General features: G+C 42.5%; 1 protein-coding gene across 1 annotated transcript in view; it reads left to right on the plus strand.

Annotated features, from left to right (window-relative positions):
• CWF19L2 (CWF19 like cell cycle control factor 2) overlaps window positions 1-21,970 on the plus strand; it is a 153,954-nt gene extending 131,984 nt beyond the window's left edge. Inside the window, exons 14-18 of the mRNA XM_040426268.1 lie at window positions 1,044-1,160; window positions 4,980-5,135; window positions 6,280-6,360; window positions 20,438-20,539; window positions 21,207-21,970. Of these exons, the coding sequence (XP_040282202.1) occupies window positions 1,044-1,160; window positions 4,980-5,135; window positions 6,280-6,360; window positions 20,438-20,539; window positions 21,207-21,347 (597 nt within the window). The 3' untranslated portion in view covers window positions 21,348-21,970. The remainder of the gene's footprint in view (window positions 1-1,043; window positions 1,161-4,979; window positions 5,136-6,279; window positions 6,361-20,437; window positions 20,540-21,206) is intronic.
• Window positions 21,971-23,381: the final 1,411 nt, after the last annotated feature.

Consider the following 23,381-nt stretch of genomic DNA (forward strand, 5'->3'; position numbering starts at 1 on the left):
ATCCCCTTGCTAACTTCACACATTACATTTTTTTTTTTTAATCTTCCACTAGCAGAGGCAGCTTTAGAGCTCAATGACGACAAGTCCATGTTTGTTTTACAGAGATCCAATTCCCCTGCCTCCCTCACACATTCAAAAACTAATTGCCTGCAGCCACCACCAGAGGGGGATTGGGAGCTCAATGAAGACAAGTCCATGTTTGTTTTACAGAGCTAAACTCCCCCTGCTTCCTTCATACATCCAAAAATTAAAAAAAACAAAATCTTCCCCCACCAGAGGGGGCTCGGGAGCTCACTGAAGACAAGTCCATGATTGTGTTCAATAGGAGCAGTACTGTTTTATACTACCTTAGAGCTTCAGTCCAGACTCGTACTTGGATGCCAGTTCCCGGCGACCTGACAGCAGGAATGTGGATGACCGTTTTTCCATTCAGGGACACAGAGTTGCACCATTAGTGGTAAGACCAACTTAGGCTTGTTGGTGTTGGAAGTAGAAGGCAAAAACAAATGAGGAGACCAGTATTGGGTCCGTGCTGGCTAACCCCAAGTTCCTTGTTCACACCTATTCTTCAGTATTAACCCCCCAGAAAGCCTTTACTAGTCAGATATCCTGGATGAAGTCCTCATGATAAACTGGCGGACGTTTGATAGTGGCCTGGGCAGAAGCTAAAGTCAGACCTGATCTGAGTTGGCAGTGAAAAGTTGAAGGTCAGTATCAAAAGACAGGGTCAGAAGAGCAGGCCAGGGGTCAGCACACGGAATAGTTATTTCAGGCAAATCACAGAAAATGGTAATAAAGGCGATTTAACCAAGCACTGAAATACTGAAGCATTTTAAGGTCCCGGACAGTGAGGTCACATTGTGCCAGGCCTCGATCCTGCTGCTGCACCCGTGTGCTGATTACAGGGGAGAGCTATGGAAAATGGGACGTCACGGCTTGAAGTCCTCAAAGGTTACTGTCAATGCTCATGGATGGTCATATGCATAGCACAGCACAGAATGTTGGTATTATAAACTGACCATGTATTTTTTGTATTTTTATAGGTGTATTTGTGTCTTCCTAACCACGTTTCGCTCACGGAGGGACATTGTCAGATTGTTCCTTTACAGCACTACTCTGCAACCACATTGCTGGATGAAGATATATGGAATGAAATTCAGGTGATCTAGTAGGACTATATTCACGGTCTCGCACACCACCCCCTCAGGCCATGCACTAGGCATGACAGTCCCGTTAGAGGGGTTATTGCACAAAATCCATCTATCACCAGTTCCCAGGCTTCAGTCACTTTTATGGGACTGACGTACACAGTGTTGCTTCAGTCCTATAAAAGTGACGTGAGCAGTGCACACAACATGGACGCTACAGCTTCATTTAAATAGTGGATTCAGGGAGTGCTGTTCTCATGATTGCTGGGGGTAGCTGTGGATGCTGTTGGAGAATTAAAGGGCATCTGTCAGCAGTTTTGTACCTATGGCAGCTGAAGACATCTGTGTTGGTCCCATGTTCATGTGTCCACATTGCTGAGAAAAATTCTGTTTTTAATATATTCAAATGAGCCTCTAGGAGCAACGGGGGGTGTTGCTATTACTCCTAGAGGCTCTACCCTCTCTGCAACTGCCACGCCCTCTCCACTTTGATCGACTTTAGGAGAAGAAGTCAGGGCTACTGCCTGGTCTTGTTAATCAAAGTGCAGAGGGCGCAGCAGTTGCAGAGAGAGCAGAGCCTCTAAGTGTAATGGTAACGCCCCCGTTGCTCCTAGAGGGTTATTTGCATATACCAAAACTTCACTTTTCTCAGCAATGCGGGCACATATGAACATGGGACCAACACCGATCCCTTCAGCTGCCAAGCGCATATGGAAGCACTAAGCTTTAAGTGCTAATCTGCTGACCTATCCTCAAGATCCTCATCCTCAGGATAGCAAATGAAGAGAGGTAGCGGCAGCATCTCCAGTAAATCCTTTATTGGATGGACTTTACAGAAAGTGTGCCATAAAATCAAGTAGCAACGTTTCGGCTGTATCCCAGCCTTTGTCAGGCTTGATTACAAGTATGGCGTCCCCATTCACTTTCATGGGACGGCTCTATAGTATTCACTCGAACAGACGGAGTGTCCCATAGAAGTGAATTGGGACGCCATACTTTGTAATTACACTGCTCACCACTGCAATTGCTGCGGCGAGCAGGTAAATAGAGGAGAGAAGGCAGTGCTTGTACAAGCACTGCCTTCTCTTCAAACAGCTGATCGGCGGGTAAAAAGCGGACAACCCCTTTAATGGGTGGGAAGAGTAGGAAACGGGAGCTACTTACTTCCCCGCCTCTGCTAGTAGCACATTATATCCTATGGGAGACCATTATGTCTCCTAAACCACCCTATGAAATGAGAAGTGGTCACTGCAGCCTGACAAGGACATCACGTCATGTAGGCGGTGCGGCATCTGGGATATTTTCGGAATGTGTTAAGTATTTTTTTATACAGCCAGAATGTTAATGATTTAGCGGCTTCATCCTCAGCCGAGTGTATATCATCCTTCAGTTATTTCATTTTTATTTCTTACCTGTATATTTTTCTTAATGCTAATGTGTTCTGAAATATGCTAATAACATTCACATCAGTCCCTAACTTGAGGCCAGCAAAGTATTATTTGGACATTGGGTGGCAGTATTACATGGAAAACACATGGCAGTGCTAGGTGTGCACTACAAGGAATTATTATTTAGGTTTGTACCCATTGTCACATCTTCCTTAATACAGTCCATGCTGGAAGTACACTAATACCCTTAAAGAGTAACTGTCTTTTCACAAACCATTTAAAGTTTCCATTGTTGGGGTCCAAAAGCGGAGACTCCCCCAATTGCTAAACTGAAGGGCAGAAGTGCTCCGCTGCCCGTTCAGCAGTGATTGACTCTCCTCGTTATCTGACTATGGACTCATAGTTTCAAAAGTTTTGTTGAAAGCACAGTTACTCTTTAAAGGCTATGTACACCTTCGGAGGCAATTTTTGTTTATGATTGCATTTTACAAATTTTTGGCTAAAAATCATATTTTCAATTGGCCTTTATTAACCCCTTTACGCATTTGGATGTACAGTCACGTCCGAACTGCTTACCGGGGCTGTGACACTATAAAGTGTCAAGGCCCACAGTCTGCACTCTCCCCAAGAGCAGAGACACCGGAGAATCCGGCAAGCGACCAATCAGAGTGCTCCCTTGCCAGCAAGCGCTCCGATTGCTTAGTCTCTGCATACTAACCAATCGGAGAGCTTTAGTGTGAAAATTCCAGTTTCAGGCTCTGATCTCCAGTCTCTGCCCCCGTGCCCTTGATGCCACCATCGTCCCTCAGATGCCCTCTGCAGCCTGTTCCTCAGTGCCGTCTATGATGTCAGCGGCTCAGGAACGGACCCGCCGCTGACACTCTGCTGCAACGGCCAAAATCAGTAGCTGCCCGTGGCATCCATGGGGTTAAGAGAGGGAGGGAGCTCCATCTCTCTTTCATCGGGCCACTGCTGCAGCGATGGCCGCGGCCCGATGGTTACAATGTACCAATGCCATGTACCTATGCCTGATCAGACGCTGAGGGTGTGATCAGCCATAGTGTCAGTGTAAAACTCACAATACAGATGACTGTTGCAATGCACTGTATAGCTATCAGGCCCACTGGATCTTCAATATACAAATGGATATCTATTTTTTTTTTTTTTTAAAGTGTAAAAAAAAAAATATATATATAAATAAAAAAAATAAAAAATTTGTCTTTTGTTATATCCGTTCATTTATAAGTCATAAAAAAATGAAAACTACACATAATTGGTATCGCTGCATCCGTAACGACCTGATCTATAAAAGTATCATGTTACTAATCCTGCTCAGTGAACTCCGTAAAAATTGTCTTAAAAACAATGACAGAATCGCTGTTTTTGTCACCTCTCCTCATGGGTGGTTTCTACTATGCAAGTCATAACTGCACTGGTCCTTAAAAACATGGGTTTTAGAAATTTACTTAAAAATTTAAAAATTTGCTTCTAAACTTCGAAGCCTTCTAACTTCCTAAGAAATAAAATAACATTTACAAAATTATGCAAACATAAAGCAAACAAATGGGGAATGTAAAGTAAAAACTATTTTAGGAAGTATCACTGTCTGTCTTAAAAGCAGAGAAATTCAAATTTTCAAAATGGCAAATTTTTCCAAATTTTCGGCAGATTTAGCATTTTTTTTATGCATTAAGTTAAAACGTATCAACTCAAGTTCACCACTAACTTGAAGTATGATGTGTCACGAGAAAACAGTCTCAGAATCGCTTGGATAAGTAAAAGCGTTCCAGAGTTAATACCAGATAAACTGACACATGTCAGATTTGAAAAATGGGGCTCTGGCAATTGGTCCAAACTGGCTGTTGCTTGAAGGGGTTAAAAATATTGAGACATTCTGTCACAAAGGGTTAACTGTTTGTCTAGCTGTGTGATTGGTACGTTCACTTTGTGCGGGTCATCTAATAACCCTCATCTCTAAACTACTAGGAGGACATAAACTGAGCTATAATGAGTGTTTTTAAGGTCAGAGAGCAGAGGTAAGGAGCCTGTCAGCTCCCCAAATGACGGTAAAGACAGAAAATCCACAGGCAGCTAGAGGAGGGAGCATCTCCGCTATGTACAGAAAAATGGATTCCATATTTATAATGAAGACCAATTGAAAAAATGATTTTTTAGCTCAAAATAAGTACAATGTAATAAGAAATTTACCCCATAGGTGTACATAGCCTTTGACAGTTTTCTCCTTTCTTTAAGTTTTTTCATTCACTGCCTCATCCTTAGCATTCCTGCCCTAGGATTTTTCCTACTGAAACCCACAGTAATCTACATCTTGTTCAGTAGTCCATCACAGTTTGTTCAGAACTCCTCCTTTAAACCCGTTCATTGGTTTAGTATTGGCCCTGTCCACTAGAGGGCCCCACTTATGTTTAGGTTTCTCTTCTAGATGTTCCGTAAAACACTGGTCAAGATGTTTGCCGATAAAGGACTGGACTGCGTCTTTCTTGAAACAAACATGAACCTGAAAAAGCGTTTCCATCTGGTCTATGAATGTATTCCTCTGCCAAAGGAAGTAGGAGATATGGCACCCATTTATTTCAAGGTTTGTAAACGACATCAATTTTTACTGGTCCTAGGAAAGACCCGCTAAATTCTGGCAACGGTATGTGCCCATTGTAGTCGTATTTTAAAAGTATTATGTTCCATGTATATATATTTCATTTTGTGACAAAAAAAAATAACTACTGAAAATTTTCCTTTCCATTTCTGAACAATGAAACCTTCCGTCTTCGGTATAAAAAGTTCCACTTTCCTCGTAGCTAAATTCTGGAGTAAACTGAAGTCTTGTAACGAGCGGGGTAAAGATCACATCTTTTCAATCAGACAACAGCTCCACGTACGGAAGAAATTTCCTGCTCACCTCCTAAAAACTCATTATCCCAGATTTCTGGGAGGTTATTGCAGACATAAATCACACACCTCAATATGTTCAGCAGCAAAGGTGAAGTGGATCGCAAATAGAACGAAGTATAAGTGGTTGTCACCGAGTTTCAGGGAACACAGTCACCGAGCCCATGCGAGATTTCATTAGGCAAAAATCAGGCAACATAACATTTACTTCCCGACCTCTGTGGCTGCTCTTTTACTACTATGCTTGTTATTTAATAGACTCCATTGTGTCTGGTGAGATCAGCAATACTTAAAGGGCATCTGTCAGCAGTTTTGTACCTCTGACACTGGCTGACCTGTTACATGTGCGCTTGGCAGCTGAAGATATCTGTGTTGGTCCCATGTTCATATGTGCCCACATTGCTGTTGCACCTACCAACTCAAGCTAGGAGGGGGCCACATAGAGTAACACAGAAACGGTCTAAAGTTTTTGGGCTGGTTGCTAGGGATACAGTACATAACAGTTATAGCCTTTTGTGTGGCATTATTAGGCAGTGCTTCCATAGCAACCAATCTGTTTTAGATTACTAAAGCCAATGAGAGGAGTGCGGTGAAGGGGTAAGGAGGCTGGGAGGAGCTTAGTTGTCACATGACTTGGCAACTGCCAACTGATTCCTGTGCAGGAAAAAAATATGGCTGACCTATTTCCTGTTATAGATTACAGCCACACAATGCTACAATGTAGAAACCATACTAACAGGTAGTGCAGGGAACTCAACGCTTTTATACTGTGCTGTTAGTGGTTTTCCAGTTGTGACGGGGCAAATTTATGACTTTGGGTTCTGTTTTTGGCACAGAAAGCAATTCTGGAATCTGACGAGGAATGGTCCATGAATAAGAAGCTAATAGACCTGTCTACAAAGGATGTTCGAAGATCTGTAAGTGGTTTGTTGGTTATTAATCTCTTATCAGTCTGTTATGTCTGTGTGGGTAAAGCTGACCATAGAATAGTGTTGTATGTAAAATCTTTCTAAAGTTTTTATTATGTTAGGTAGAGATGAGCGAACCAGGCAAGATTTGTTTCGTTTGACATTGAATCAATTCATCCAGAGATAGAGGTCGCTCATCCTTAATGTTAATCCTTGTTCAGTTGAGTGTATTTTCCTATATTAGCTTTTTACACTTTTCAATATTGAAATCACAACAAAAAGAAAAAGTCATGCAATTATGGAAATCACAGGATAAATAGAAATCTTAATGATATGCAAATTATTAAAATGAAAACAAAATGTTTAAAAAAAATTCTCAATTTATTCAATATTAAGTATGAGCTCCATAAACAGAAATAGACGCAGTTACACACCTTGGCATGCTATCAGTGGTTAATGGTTGTCTGAGGAATGTTCTGCCACTCTGAATGGTCTTGAGCACGCAAATCATCAAGATACGCCGCTGGTAACTCCCTTTACCATTGCCTACCAAAGATGTCCCAGATGTACTTGTTGGGAGACAAGTCCAGAGACGCTGCTGGTCATGGAAGAACGTTTAGGCCATGTAGACTGCTCACAATAGCACAAGCAACATACGATCTGGCATCGTCCTGTTGAAAAACAGTTGCTTCGACACTTTGGAGAAACAGCCATACCACGGGTTCCACTACCAATTTAATTTAACCTCGAGATGTTATTGTCCCTGAAATGAAGACTAGAGGGGTCCGGTTACCATACATTGTCACCCCGCACCACAATCCCAGGAGTAGGACTGCTGTGACGTTCCCTTTTGAAGGCCTCTTCATTGCGTCTCCAGACCAATCTCTGGCTATCATTGTAAGTAAGACAAAAGCAAGACTCGGAGCTGAAGAGTATAGATCTCCATTCCACCCTCACTTGCCGTCTTGCTGTGCACTATGATAGCCTTTGAGAATGGTGGCTCGTAGCCCAGTGTTGTGCAAACACCTTCCGATGGTTTGTGTGCAGTGGCTGGGTTTGGGGTGGCCCTAACGCTACGCTGAGTCCCATGACACCGTCGAGGTGTCACCACTTGTTACTGCTCTCTGTAAGGGATGCTAAGGCATGGTGCACCCCAATGGGAAATAAGTCCAGAAAGTCAGGGTCTGCAGTTAACCAGTTCGCTTCTTCACTGGAGGAATTCAGGTACAAAACAATACAGGCAAGGCTTATCCAGTCTCCTCCCTGGCAGAAGAAGGGTTAGATGCTGAGAAAAGGCCTGTGCTAGCTGTCCTTCTCTCTCTCACTAGACTGGTACCCTGGCCAAAGACTTGAGGTCCACAGTCTGTAGCTCAGTAGCCGGGGTGGCTCCTTGGTCACAGGGCTGGTGACCCATGGTCTGTGGCTTAGCGTCCCCATCTCAGCATCTTCTTCTGGTCTTCCCATCCAAGCACTGGTCCCTAACTGCGGAACACTAGGGGCGCTGACTGCTCTCCTTATATACCATTTCGAGCTAGACTGGAACCCTCTAGTGGGAGGGGTGGAGTGGGGAAACTCAGCACAAACATTACAAAGTTACCACTCCCGTCTGGCATAGCAGACATAACAACATAGCTAAAACTAGGCATTCAAAAGGTCAGTCTGTCTGGTTTTGGTGGTAAACAAGTCTGGCTTTTCCCCTCCAAAACATGCTCCTCTTTAAACCCTATGGCAGCAGTGGAAAATTACCAGCTTCTTATTCAAAGTCCCAAAAGTCTCTCAGTATTCATTAACCCTTTCCACAGAGCCTCACAAATACAGTGTAAATGAACAGGATATTTATATCACAACATACATATAAAATGCAGTTAAACAGTATTCAACAGTGCAAGTTAACCTTTTCAACTGAAATAAAATAAGAAGTTTATAACTTTGCATAGGGGAAACAGGCAAATGTCCACACTTCAAAGTACCCCTTCTCCAGGGCACTTCATGTGGAGACCCTGTTTGCCGCCCTAGGCTTGAGATGTAACATCCAATTTCACTTGCAGTACAGAATGGATCACTACGCTCCATTCTTCTAATCAGATGATCTATCCATGCAGAGGTCCTGCTGTCATTCCAGTTTGTTGTTTTTCTCCTAACCACCTGGACACACAACGTTGAACAGCGCTGATATCTTAGACTAGGTGTGTAATGATCTGCTGGAGTGATAAACCAAGGATGAACCAGTTCAAGGATTCTGTTCCTCACAGTTTGCAACAAGTGGTGATAACTGGTACATTGATGACCAAGAGGCATCGCACAATTATCCCACATAATTTGATGTGATTTTTGAGGTGTCATGTAGCTAACAATTTCTTTTATTTTAATCTGGCTTTTATGGTCCTCCCACATGCCACAGATTAGGGCTAGGTGCTTGAAAATTTAATAATTTACAGATCTTAACAACATCTGCTACTTCCTCGATTTGCATAACATGACGGCTTTCCGCTAAAGTTGCAAGAGTTGCGTAAAAGTGAAAAAAAAAGGAGATTTAGCAAAAAATAAAATAAAAAATGGAGCTTTTGAAATGCCCTTTATTCCAGCATGACATCCCTCCGCAGTCGGTGCCTGGACAGAAGTGATGAAGTCATGCGATCACTCTATTCAGTCCCTGGCCTTAGCGGTCACGTGTGCAGGAACGGCACATCATTGCTCTGTTGTTCTTGTATTAGTGACCTCTGAGGATGGATGTAGTAATGAACCTTCCTGTTTTGCACAACTGCTAAAATTGAGCTGGTTCCACGTTCTTCATTGTTGTAACCCATTTTCACCCTGATATACACGGAATCCCTTGAGAATTTGGTGGAGCCTGTTGTGTCCCAGTTTGGGAAGCTATGTGCTGCCCCATGCCTGCAATATCTAAGGATATGGGCTTTGCCTACACAACAAAATGCAACATTCATTCAGATTTATAAGGCCAACCTTGCTTCACCAAACAATTCACTGCTACTCTTTGATATCTCCAAGACCTGCTCAGGGTGGAGAGTCTCACACATGTGATGTTTGATGACCGTATTAAATGACATCCCTGAGCTCCAAGGGGATCATACGTTGTGCTGCTGCTCTGTGATTTGAATATCATCATGTAGGGGTACAGCTCAGCAGCATCTACTCACGTGTCTCGTATTTTAATTTATGTGCACCATTAATAAACATTCACAGTGTGCTCTATTTTTTATCACATTAATTATGCCGGGAGCGAAAATCATTTCAGTGAATGTTCCTCTGTCCCAAGAGTGAGTGAGTAGTTTCTATAAAATTGAATGCATATACTTAATATGTGAATACTTAATATGCAGTATATATCACATATCTGTCCGCAGTATTTCAATTTATCTTTTATTACATAAAATATAGATCTAGATGTCTGTCTGTCTCGTGTCGTTTTAGTATTTATCTATGTAACCTAGTAACATAAGGACGAAAAAAGACATTTGTCCATCCAGATCGGCCTGTTATCCTGCAAGTTGATCCAGAGGAAGGCAAAAAAAAAACTGTGAGGTAGAAGCCAATTTTCCCCACTTTAGGGGAATAAGAAATTCCTTCCCGACTCCAATCAGGCAATCAGAATATCTCCCTGGATCAGCGACCCCTCTCTAGTAGCTATAGCCTGTAATATTATTACACTCCAGAAATACATCCAGGCCCCTCTTGAATTCCTTTATTGTACTCACCATCACCACCTCCTCAGGCAGAGAGTTCCATAGTCTCACTGCTCTTACCGTAAAGAATCCTTTTCTATGTTTGTGTACAAACCTTCTTTCCTCCAGACGCAGAGGATGTCCCCTCGTCACAGTCCTGGGGATAAATAGATGATGGGAGAGATCTCTGTACTGACCCCTGATATATTTATACATAGTAATTAGATCTCCCCTCAGTCGTCTTTTTTCTAAAGTGAATAACCCTAATTTTGATAATCTTTCAGGGTACTGTAGTTGCCCCATTCCAGTTATTACTGTAGTTGCCCTCCTCTGGACCCTCTCCAGCTCTGCTATGTCTGCCTTGTTTACAGGAGCCCAGAACTGTACACTGTACTCCATGTGTGGTCTGACTAGTGATTTGTAAAGTGGTAGGACTATGTTCTTATCACGGGCATCTATGCCCCTTCTGATGCAACCCATTATCTTATTGGCCTTGGCAGCAGCTGCCTGACACTGGTTTTTGCAGCTTAGTTTGCTGTTTATTAAAATTCCTAGATCCTTTTCCATGTCAGTGTTACCGAGTGTTTTACCATTTAGTATGTACGGGTGACTTGCATTATTCCTTCCCATGTGCATAACTTTACATTTGTCAGTGTTAAACCTCATCTGCATGCATGGGATAGGCATAAGGCCATCCTTCATATAAGATAGGGCCAGGGGCTATCCATAGTACTCAGTATATTGGGCAGACTAGATGGGCCAAATGGTTCTTATCTGCCGACACATTCTATGTTTCTTACACATTCTATCTGCCACTTATCTGCCCAAGCCTGCAATCTATCCAGATCCCTCTGTAGTAGTATATTGTCCTCTTCAGTGTAAATTACTTTACACAGTTTAGTGTCATTTGCGAAAATTTATACTTTACTATGCAAGCCTTCTACGAGATCATTAATAAATATATTGAAGAGAATAGGGCCCAATACTGACCCCTGAGGTACTCCACTAGTGACAGTGACCCAATCTGAGTATGTACCGTTAATAACCACCCTCCGTTTTCCATCATTGAGCCAGTTACTTACCTACTTGCAGACGTTTTCTCCCAGTCCGAGCATTCTCATTTTATATACTAACCTTTTATGTGGTACAGTGTCAAATGCTTTGGAGAAGTCCAGATATACGACATCCATTGATTCGCCGCTGTCAAGTCTAGAACTTACCTCCTCATAGAAACTGATTAAATTAGTTTGGCATGACCGATCCCCCATGAAGCCATGCTGATATGGCGTTATTTGCTTATTTCCGTTGAGATCCTCTAAGATAGCATCTCTCAGAAAACCTTCAAACAGTTTACCCTCAACAGATGTTAAACTTACCGGCCTATAGTTTCCAGGCTCTGTTTTTGGACCCTTTTTGAATATCGGCACCACATTTGCCATGCGCCAATCCTGTGGAACATTCCCTGTCAGTATAGAGTCTGCAAATATCAGAAATAAGGGTCTGGCTATGACATTACTTAATTCCCTTAGGATACGGGGGTGTATGCCATCCGGTCCTGGCGATTTGTATATTTTAATCTTTTTAAGTCGCTGTTGCACTTCTTCCTGGGTCAGACAGGACACTTTTAATGGGGAATTTATTTTTACATTCTGCATGTCATCTGACAGTTTATTTTCCTCTGTGAATACATTGGAGAAAAAAATATTTAACAGTTTTGCTTTCTCCTCGTCGCTCTCTGCGACTCCCCCCTCATTACTCTTTAAAGGGCCGACACTTTCAGATTTATACTTTTTAACATTTATATAAATGAAGAACATTTTAGGGTTAATTTTACTCTCTTTGGCAATTAATCTCTCGGTCTCTAGTTTGGCCGCTTTTATTTGTTTTTTACATGTTCTATTTTTTTCCTTATAGTTTTTCAGTGCTTCCGTGCTACCCTCCTGTTTTAGTGATTTATATGCTTTCTTTTTGTCATTTATTGCTTTCTTTACAGTTCTATTTATCCACATTGGTTTCTTTTTGTTCCTTAACCTTTTATTCCCATATGGTATGTACCTCTCACAATGAGATTTTAGGATGTTTTTAAAGATATCCCATTTTGTGGCTGTATTTTTATTTTTGAGGACTTTGTCCCAGTTAGTTAGGCCTATGGCCTCTCTTAGTTGGCTAAATTTAGCTTTTTTGAAGTTTGGTATTTTTGTTCCTCCCTGTAGAAACGCTCTTTTGAATGATAATTGGAAGGTTATTACTTTATGGTCACTATTTCCCAGGTGTCCACCAACCTGCGCGTCTGTTGTTCTGTCAGGCCTATTGGTTAATACCAAGTCCAGTATGGGCGTCCCTCTAGTAGGGTCCTGAACCAGTTGGGAGAGGTAATTGCCTTTGGTTATTGCCAAGAACCTGTTTCCTTTATTAGATATACAAGTTTCAGTTTCCCAGTCTATAACTGGGTAGTTGAAGTCCCCTATAATAACCACCTCATTATGATTTGCCGCCTTGTCTATCTCGTTTAGTATTAGATTTTCTGTGGACTCTGGTATATTATGTGGTTTATAGTAAACTCCTAATAGTAATTTATTGTTCTTTTTAGCTGCATATATCTCTACCCACAGTGACTCCACATGTTCATGTCCCTCACTTATATCTTCACGGAGTGTGGGCTTTAGACAAGACTTTACATAAAGGCATACCCCCCACCCCTCTCCGGTTTTGACGATCCTTTCTAAACAGACTGTAACCTTGTACATTAACCGCCCAGTCATAGCTATCATCCAGCCATGTCTCAGTTATTCCCACTGTCATAGCTATCATCCAGCCATGTCTCAGTTATTCCCACTATGTCATAGTCCTCCTCACACATCACTAATTCCAGCTCCCCAGTTTTATTAGTCAGGCTTCTGGCATTAGTATACATACATTTGAGAGGTTTATGTATATTTTTTACCCTACACCTTTCCTTCTGAACTGTTCTAGTCTCTCCTTCCATTCCTCCCCCAGTCCCACTACCTTGCCCCCGGTCTCTATCTGCACTATCTTCCCATCCTGTAACGTAATTACCCTCCCCCCCAGTCCCTAGTTTAAACACTCCTCCAACCTTCTAGCCATCTTTCTCCCCAGCACAGCTGCCCCTTCCCCATTGAGGTGCAGCCCGTCCCTACGATAGAGCCTGTAGCCGATAGAGAAGTCGGCCCAGTTCTCCAGGAACCCAAACCCCTCCTTCCTACACCAGTTCTTGAGCCACTTGTTAATCTCCCTAATCTCCCGCTGCCTTTCTTGTGTGGTACAGGTAGTATTTCGGAAAATACTACCTTTTGAGGTCCTTGCCCTAAGCTTTTGACCTAAATCCCTGAAATCATTTTTAAGGGCTCTCCACCTACCTCTAATTTTGTCATTGGTTCCAATATGGACCATGACCGCTGGATGTTCTCCAGCCCCTCCCAGTAATCTGTCAACCCGATCCGCGATGTGTCGAACTCTAGCGCCAGGAAGACAGCACACTGTTCTGCGATCACGGTCTTTGTGACAGATTTCCCTATCTGTTCCCCTAATAATGGAGTCTCCCACTACCAGCACCTGTCTGGCCTGCTCTGCTCTCCTGGTCCCCTGCTTACCGGAGCTGACATTCCCCTGACTGGCAGAAGAAGTGTCTGGCTGCAGCAGTGCCGTCCCTGGACTGACATCCCCCTCATCTGCCAAACGTGCAAACTTGTTGGGGTGTGTCAGATCAGGGCTAGCCTCCCTGGCACTCTTCCCTCTACCCCGCTTTATAGCTGTTACCCAGCTAGCTACCTCAATTTCCTCAGCCTCCTCTCTGTCCCCCTTCCCCTCATCTACCCCAAAGAGTGCTTGCTCGGTGAGAAGCAAACTCTTTTGCAAATTGTCAATGCCTCTCAGTGTTGCAACTTGCCCGTTTAGAGACTCGATTAGCGATTCCAAACGGGTAATTTGCTCACATCTTGAACAAAGATATACACCCTTGAACGGCTGTTCCAGGACTGCATACATCATGCAAGATGTGCACTGGACTGCGTTGTCAATTGTGCAACACATACTAAATGGGGATTACAACAGTAAAAAGTTAAACAGTAAATATGATTTAGAATTAGACCCTGTCTGCTGTAGTTGAAGGACTACCTAGAATTAAGCCAACAACACACAAGGAAATTATAACCAACCTTCGTTTCCAACTCCTTTTCTTAAAACTCCTTTTTTTTTTAACTCCACTTAATAAGAAGCCCACTTAGTAGAGCAAGCCTCAGGAAGAGCAAGCTCAGGGAGTTTAGTGGGTCAATTTATAGAACCTGGTTGCCCAGGCCACTCCCCTTAATCAAGCAGAGGAAAAAAAAGAGTTTAAATGGCAACTGCCAGCAGAAAAAAAAAAAAAAAGTTTTAAATGGCAGTACTAAAATGCAAAAACTTGACTTTCAAGGATCTCTGCTTCAAGCCACACTCAGCCACCTGCAATCACTCCCACAAAATCACACTCAGCCACCTGCAATCACTCCCACAAAATCACACTCAGCACTAGAACTCCTTTTTTTTTTTTTAACTCCACTCAATAAGAAGCCCACTTAGTAGAGCAAGCCTCAGGAATATGTCTATCATTCTATTTATCTATCCATCTTTCTGTCTGTCCTTCTCATATGGTATACACTCAATGACAAGAAAAAATAACACACCCAAATAGAAATGTCAGATTTCTCCAAAACTCAGCATGCAGCTATGTCTCAGGCAGATAAGTAAATTATTATAAGTATGGTCTAATTAGGCCCTGTGCCTTGCTACAAGAGGGTGTAAAAGTGCTTCACAGCCATTCTATAAAAAGGCTTTTAGAGGCTACTTTTGGTTAGTGTACGTCTTGGTGAAAGATCGTTGACTGCTAGAGATGCCTCTACGACACACTCGAAGACATTTTGCCCAGTTGACAGACTTTGAGAGGGGGAGCATCATTGGACTGAGAGAAGCAAGATGATTGTTTTCAAAGAATTGTCTGCCATGTAGGCCATTCTGACCTAGGTGTTAGGAGCAGTGGTTACGTGAAGGCACACACAAAGCAAAAAGGCTCAGACAGACCATCAGTAGAGAGGATTGTTTAATCTGCCCACAGTTTCATTGTCCACCATCCAGACACAGGTAGCACTTTCATTACACACCCCTGTTTCTGCCTGGACCATTTTCAGGCCCTTAGTAGAAGGAAATTTGGTGTCATGGCGCCCATTACGTGTCCTGCCATTAGGAACCAACCACTGTCGCCTTAGTTTCCAGTAGAGTCATAAACAAGACTACTGGACCTCTACAGACTGGAACCATATCTTCTTTAGCGACAAATCCAGCTTCAGTTTGAGATCTGACGATGGTCGGGTTTGAATATGGAGACCTCACGGTGAGTGCTTCAACCTTGCCTTTGCCGTGGAGCAACACCCTTCCCCAACTGCTGGTGTTATGCTCTGAGAAGCCATTGCAAGCACCAGTCGATCACCCCTAGTAGTGATACGAGGGACACTAACAGCAACAGAGATATGTGCAGGACATTCTGCTGCTATTTGTGTTGTATATCTATCTAATCTTTGTCTCCAGATTATCTATCTCTGTCTGTATCTTTCAGTTTACAGTAGGTTAATGCCATGTAGTGGCTGGATCTAGCGTGCAGTACTATATTTTTCTTGCCGTATTACTTCCAGTCCTCTCTTTTTTTCCCTAGCAGAGGTGATTGCTATCCTACATTTGAGATTACATCTATTTCCAATTCGTATGAAATTTGCAGAGCGAAGATTAATTCTCTCCCTCTTCCTCTGATGAGATTATATCTGATCTGATCATTTTAGGGGATAGGTATTAAGGTGGTTTTCAGTAATGTTATCCATCATCTACATAGGCCACTGTGTGATCCGCCTGTAATGCCGCGGCATTCATCTGTCGTAGACGTCCAGCCTCGCTCTTTTCACTCGTGCCCATCGTACGTCTTCTGTAAGGAGGTCGAGCTGTCTGCAGCTGTAGCTTTTTTTTTTAAAATGACAAATCTCACACTATGTCTGGAGCAGCCCATGGGCTCTCGGTGACATTTTGAATGTCAGATTTAATGTCATAGTCTCACAAAGACACAATTTTGTACTTTAATCTATTTCCCACTTGTTGCCTGTGTAATTCTTTATAGATTCGCCAGTTTTACGCTCGTATGTGTCTGTGTACAAAATTATACCTCCTAAAAGTTTTTAGTTATTGCTTATTTTCATTTCCCCTGTATTAACTCCTGAGAACCCCATATATCTTATTTTTCCCCCTAAATGGGTCTAAAAGCATAGAACAGAAACAGTGCTTTGTGAAAGTATTCACGCCAAGATTCTTACAATGGACTGAAAAAAAACAAAAACAAAAAAAAACTTAAACCTTGAGTTTGTAGGTATTCACCTCCTCTTCTATGAAACACTTAAATAAGGTCTGATCCAATGAATTAACTTCCAAAGTCACATAATTAATTGAATAAGTCCCCTATGTGCAATTAAAGTGTCACATGGCATGAGTATAAATACACCTGTTCTGAAAGCCTCTGAGTCTGAACACTACTAAGCTATATGAAGACCAAGTAGCTCTCCAAACAGGTGAGAGACTTGGTTATGGAGGAACATAGGTGAGGGTTGGGTTTTAATAAAATATCCTAGACTCTGAACATCACACCGAATACTGTTATACCGAAAGGAAAGAATATGGCACTGCTACCAAACTGACAAGAAAAGGTACCCACCAAAACTCACAGACCGGACTAGAAGGGGCATTAATCAGAGATTCAAAAAATGCATCAGCAATAACACTGAAGGAGCTCCAAAGATCCACAAAGGAGATTGTAGTGGAGTTCTGTCCGTAGGATGACATAGCCGTACACTCCACAGAGGAGATGGAAGTATCTGTCCATAGGACCACTATGGAGGAGATGGATCTGTCCATAGGACCACTATAAGCTGTACACTCCACAGAGGAGATGGAAGGATCTTTCAATAGGATAACTATAAGCCATGCACGCCACAGAGAAGATGAAAGTATCTGTCCATAGGAGCACTATAAGATGTGCACTCCACAGAGGAGAGGAATTGATTTGTCCATGGGACCACTATAAACTGTACACTCCACAGAATGGAGCTTTATGGAAGAGTGGCCAGAAAAAAAAGGTCATTGCTTAATTCCAGCGATTTTCAGTTTTTGCATTATTCGTTTTTTTGCTCCCTGCCTTCCCGGAGCCATAACTTTTTTTTTTTTCCTTCTCATAGATGTATGAGGACTTATGTTTTTGCGATACTTTCTAATGGCACCGCTTAATATTGCATATGATGTAGTGAAAGCTGGAAAAAAATTAAAATTGAAAAAATCCCAATTCCGCCACAGTTTTATGGGTTTTGTTTTTACAGCCTTCCCTATTCATTTGTCGAAAACTATGATTTGGACATTGATCAAGTATTAAAGCCTATGTTTGCTACATAAAATGGCCAGATTTATCATTTCTGTCATAGTGACAGGCTTTGGCGTTGTGTTATCGACATTAATCTGAGTGGTGTCTGCTGCTTAATTTTAAATATCACATAGCTATTGATAAATGTCTCTAATGCTAAGATATATATTCTAAAACTGTGCCAGCTCCGACCTTTTCTAAACTTACCTAATGTTTCTTAGGGCTAAATTCAGTTGTTAACGTTAGCTTACAGTAACAAAAATTAAAACTTCACAGCATTTATGTACATTATATTATAACACATACAGTGGAACTGAAGCCTGGTGACAGTCTTTTTTTTAATTATTTTTTTTATTATGGTACGGTAGCTCTCCTTCCCCTCACACACTGCAGTGACTGCTTGAAACTGTGCAGAGGCTGCTGTAATCACAGGACTGTGTTAGATATCAAATTCCCTCTGCAGACACGAAGGCAACTGACAATTCCCTGTTTGGATAAGAAATTCTAGGTATAGATATTTTAAATACATTTTAGCTATATTTCTCGCCAACTTAGCAGAGAGAAAGCAAAGGACTGCAGTAATTTATGTTTTCTTTTACTCCATATTGAAATGAATGAGTGTGTTCAGGCTATAAATGAATGATGGTAATAAACAGCATAGAGCACTCATGCCTAGATTAGAAACATTAATTCATACATACATTTAGGAATCATTGGAGGCTCACTTTTAAACACTAATAATATAAATACGGTATGTTTAGAACCCTTTCGTTTTAAGTGAAACTCCTATGATAGTCCATTTAAAAGCTGTTGGCATTAAAAAAAATTCTGTACTTGCTTTTGAAATATGGACACATGGCACCTGTGACAGTTTTTATGACCTTGCTTGATTACTTTGAATGTTTTGGTTTTTTTTTCTATACGGATACGTCTGCCGTTGTTTTATGTTGAGAGTTTTATATTAAGAGGAGCCTGGATGCAAAATTTCTTGGCACTTAATGAAATGGTAGTCACCCAGCCAGGAAGTCAAGTAGTTGCTAGGCAACCTCACCACATTCCCTCCTTGCAAGAAACCTACTGTATATACAATATATTCCTCAAAAGCTATTTAATACTTATTAAACTATGCAAGGCTTTAACTTGTTTTCAAAGTAACCAAGCCAAGAAGCGTTTTAGGTTGAAATATCTTAAATGATCAAAAGGATGAATTTATAAATCTTACTAGCAAATGTCGTGGACACCAAAGGTCCTTTTTCAGGTTCTACTTTGATCTCTTCTCTTCACTATAAATAACATAAAAGGAGCAGATCCGATGTGGCTTATTAAAGAAGAGGAAGAATATTCCCCAGCGCCAGATGGATTTGAGCTTTCTGATTTATTTGTTCCTAACTTGCCTGAGTGAAGACCTCTTCACCTTTCAGATGACACTTTATGGATTTTCTCCCTTCCATTCACATGTCATCAGGCATTCGTTCCAGACTGTCTCCCACTAATATGAAGTTAAAATGAAAGAGGGATTTAGAGATACGGAGGCGGTATGATTTCTGTCTTGATGTGACTTCATCTCCACTTCTCAAGCCTAGCATGAAAGAATATTTTAAGGCTTTGAAAAAAATTAGCTGAGGAAACCCCACGAATTTCTAAAACAAAATGGCGGTAGCACGATTTTATGGGCCATTTATGTCACGGCCTCTGTTGTGTGTGCTGTGACATGGTTGCCGTGCATGCTGTTTCCTGCGGCAACGTGGTGTTGTTGCAGCATGTAGATGGCTACTCCTTTCCCCTGGTTCCTTCCCTGTCTGGTTCCAGAGGGGTTAATTATCTGGCTGGTGTGGATTTAGGTGTGTCTTGGGTGTGGCCTGTTGGCTCTTTATATGTTGTGAGCGGGAGGTCAGTTGCCCTCCAGCCTTTGTGTTAGCTGGAGTGTTGTTCCTTTCCTGGATATATCATATGTCCAGTGAGAGGGCCTCCTAGCTAGATATCAATGTCACCATGATGTCTCCCCTTTGTTCCCTATTTGTTCCCTATTTAATTCAATGGGTCCGCTATCTGCATGTGGCTTCCCCGCGGTTGGTGCCCATGCATTGCTGCCAGCACACAGCCTTGTGAAAGAAGCCTTAGAGTCGTTGGTGCTGATGTAGTGAATATGTACAGCTGTTGTGGGGCAGGCAAGTGTCAAGAAGAGCTCCCATAGGAATATTTTTGGAGGAGTTGTAACTCCATCCTGAGTAGTTTGTGCTGTTTCACTCTTTCCTCTTGTGTATTATAAGTACCGTCATAGGTCATAATCTTGGAGATAGGGGATAAGTGTCTGATTGGCTGAGCCCCGACCTCTGTGGCTCCAAGCCGATCACAAGAACAGGGCCCCATGTTCCTCATTTGAATGGAGTGGCAATCACACATGCAGGCTGCCACTCCATTCAGGTCTGTGGGACTGCTGGAGATACCCATGTGTTTGTACTCTGCTGCCTCCGACAGACCCCTAGACTTGAATAGAGTGGGAGCGCACATGTGATCACCACCCCATTCAATCAGTGGACACAGGGGCCCTGTTCCTGTGATTGGTGGGGGCCCCAGCTGATAAGGCACATATTCCCCCTCCTGTGGATAGGAGATGTGTTTGTAATGGCACCGACCCTTTAACATTGTTGTCGGTTAAGGTTCACAAATTAAAGACCCTCTTATATTAGCCAAAGTTTTCCTTCCCCTGGGAGACCCAGCAAGCCATTGCAGCCCATTCCTTTCAATGAAAACTGTGTAATTCTTCATCTCCCCTGTGGTGGTGCTGTATGGAAAATAAACACCTGTTCACCAATTTCCCCACAGAGCATAGCTGAACAATGGGCGTCCCTGCACAAGAGCAGTCTTATTTAAAATGACAACTTGTTTTTTTTTGTCTAGGAAATAGTAAAACCAAACCTGTGATCTGAACTGATTTTTATTTATTTATATTTTTTTAAAGGTTCCAAAAGGCTTGCCTTATTTCTCGGTGGATTTTGGACTTCAGGGAGGTTTTGCTCACATTATTGAAGACCACAACAAGTTCCCACATTACTTTGGCAAGGTATTTATTTTATGTCTTCATTACCACCAAATGCAGTATCTGACACTGTCTGACCCATTAGTCCTTAAGATTTGAGGTACCAGCTAGAAGTTGCACACCTTGTAACTGTATGTAGATGGTGGTGCCTGTCCCCCAGATGTTATAGATCACCAGTCATACACAGGGATGGACTGGGAACTTAGTCGCCCCAGAAAGAAACTAAAAGTGGCCCCATGTTGTAGGTGGGTCCGAATTGGAGAAAGAGGGCAACACAAGTAGCCAGGGCCAGGAAAACAGAAGTAAGCGGGACCTTCAATACCACAGTGCAGCACAAAATACCGCCCCAACAGAACCAAATAACACAGTGAAGCACAAATAACTGCTGCCCCCGCTGCAGTATTCAACTGTATCCCTGTCGTTAGGACGACTATATAGTTGAATTCAGGAGGGCAGCTGGTCAGATGCATAAGTACCTGATGTTCCTAGGATTAATCACTGAGTGCTCGGGTGGCCCCCTGGGCATCTGCCCACCGGGAAATTTCCATGTGGGGTCTATGGACAGTCTGCCCCTGTCCATACAGGTATATTCGAAAAGAGGAATGACACCCTAGTGCTGGATCCCCCTCCCTGTGGTGTATACAAGCGGCATCTACAAAGCAGTTTATGAGAACGTGTTTGTGCCTTCTAGGAAATCATCGGTGGCATGCTGGATCTGGAGCCTAGAGTCTGGAGGAAAGCTTTGCGGGAGAACTTTGATGATCAGAGGAAGAAGGTTTTACAGTTTGCTCAGTGGTGGAAGCCCTTTGATTTAACAAAAACAAAGGAGTAACATCTCTGTAATTGGTGGCTGTATTGTATACATCCTGCTGTGTATATGGCACTGTTACGTGTATGGACAGCTTTTGTTTTTTATATGTGTGGCCTGAAAAAGAAAAAACTGCAAAACCATTTTAATTTTTTTTTAAACAAATATTGTAAATAAAAGATTTTTGAATATGTTGAATTATTTTTTATAGCAAATGTTTTTTCATGAGATGATGATCATTATAATGTAGTGATAAAGGGGCAGGTACAATATAACAGTATCGATTGTAGGCTCATAAACATTTTGATTAAGTGGCATTAGTTGGTGGATAAAAAAATGTGGTTTATGAAGGGGCCTTATTAGTGTCGTACACAGTTGAGTCACATTATTATGACCATTTCCTACTTTTCTTGTTGGCAGTATGTAGCTCATGAAGGAAGTTACGTGTCGTGATCTGGCTTGGTGGGTATGTAAGGTGTGCGATAGGCTGTCTACACAGATATTCATTGTTGCTGTCATTTGTTAAAGGGAGAATTTATCAGATTTGCAAAAAGAAATGATTAATGGCTTTTGGGCCAAAGCTGCCAGTATTTCTGAAACTGTGCAGTTTGTGAACCGTTCGCATGCTGCTGTGGTTAAAAGTGGATATCATAACACAGTAACATAGTATATAAGGCCAAAAAAAGACATTTGTCCATCCAGTTCAGCCTGTTATTGAGTGGACAAATGTCGCCACTGCAAATAAGTGACGTGGAAACTGCGAAGCACCACATGCCATTGATGTTGGGAGGTAAATGTCAGCTACGAAGGTGCACAAAGGTGGACCGACACAACAGTGGAGTACCTACAATACGTGTCTAAAACAACAGTTCAGCGAACCCTACTGCGTATGGGGCTCCGAAGCAGACAGATGGTTTCTGCACCTCTGCTAACGAAGATGCATCAGCAGAAAAGGTTTCAATTTTCACAGCAATATTGGAATTGAACCTGCTCTGATTGGCAAAGGGTTAACTTCTCCAATGAGTGATGACCCTGCAACCATTGCTGAAAGAATACAAGCTGATGGTGGTAGCATTATGGTCTGAGGAAAGTTTTATTTGCATTCTCTGGGGCCAGCCGTCCCTGTGGAAGGCACTGTCAACCGATGTGGGTATGAATCCATCCTTGATGATCACAAACACCCATACATGCTGATTGTCCTCCATGGGGTGGATGGGATTTTCCAGCAAGACTTTGTGACATGTCACAGGGCTAGACTTTCAAGTACTACCATGGCCCCCTAGTTCCTAAGACTTGAACCCAATTGAGCATCTATGGGACCACCTTGATCGTTATGTTGGCTCTATGGATCCTCCGCCACGCACCCGCCAGGAGCTGTGGGATGAGCTGCAGTCAGCAGGGCTCCAGATACGTGTGACAACCTACCAGGACCTTACCGAGTCACTCCCAGTCGATCTAGATGCTGTCTGTGCTGCACATGGCTGTGTAATTCTTTGGGCTTACCTCTCCTCTAACAAGCTCGCTGTTGCGGCAGGTAGCCATGGTGACCAGACACTTCAGCCGCCACTGTCCTCATAGGTTTCGTCTCCAGCGGATGACGTCATTGGAGCCTGAAGAGAAGTGTCTATGGAGAGTGCCTGCTTCCCATCTAGGCCCTCTTCTGGTGCATGGTAGGCAGAAGTGACAAATGGCTGCACATTCTGGCTTGAGATTCAAGATGGATGTCGCCACATGATCTGAGGTTTGGAGGTAAGAATAATATAAAAGGGAGTCATTTGTGTCCATGCGGTGCCTCTGCAATCATGTCTAAAGTTAGAGTCAGTGTTAAAGAGCTTCTGTCAGCAGATTTGTACCTATGAAACTTGCTGACCTGTTATATATGCGCTTGGAATCTATTTTGGTCCCATGTTCATATGTGCCGGCATTGCTGAGAAAAAAAAGTTTTAATATATTCAAGTGAGCCTCTAGGAGCATTACCATTTCTCAGTACTTGGTCAGCGCTCTTTTTGCATCAATTACTGAATCAATGCGGCGTGGCATGGAAGTGATCAGCCTGTG

This window comes from Bufo bufo, chromosome 3, assembly GCF_905171765.1.
Source record: "Bufo bufo chromosome 3, aBufBuf1.1, whole genome shotgun sequence".
Taxonomy (NCBI): domain Eukaryota; kingdom Metazoa; phylum Chordata; class Amphibia; order Anura; family Bufonidae; genus Bufo; species Bufo bufo.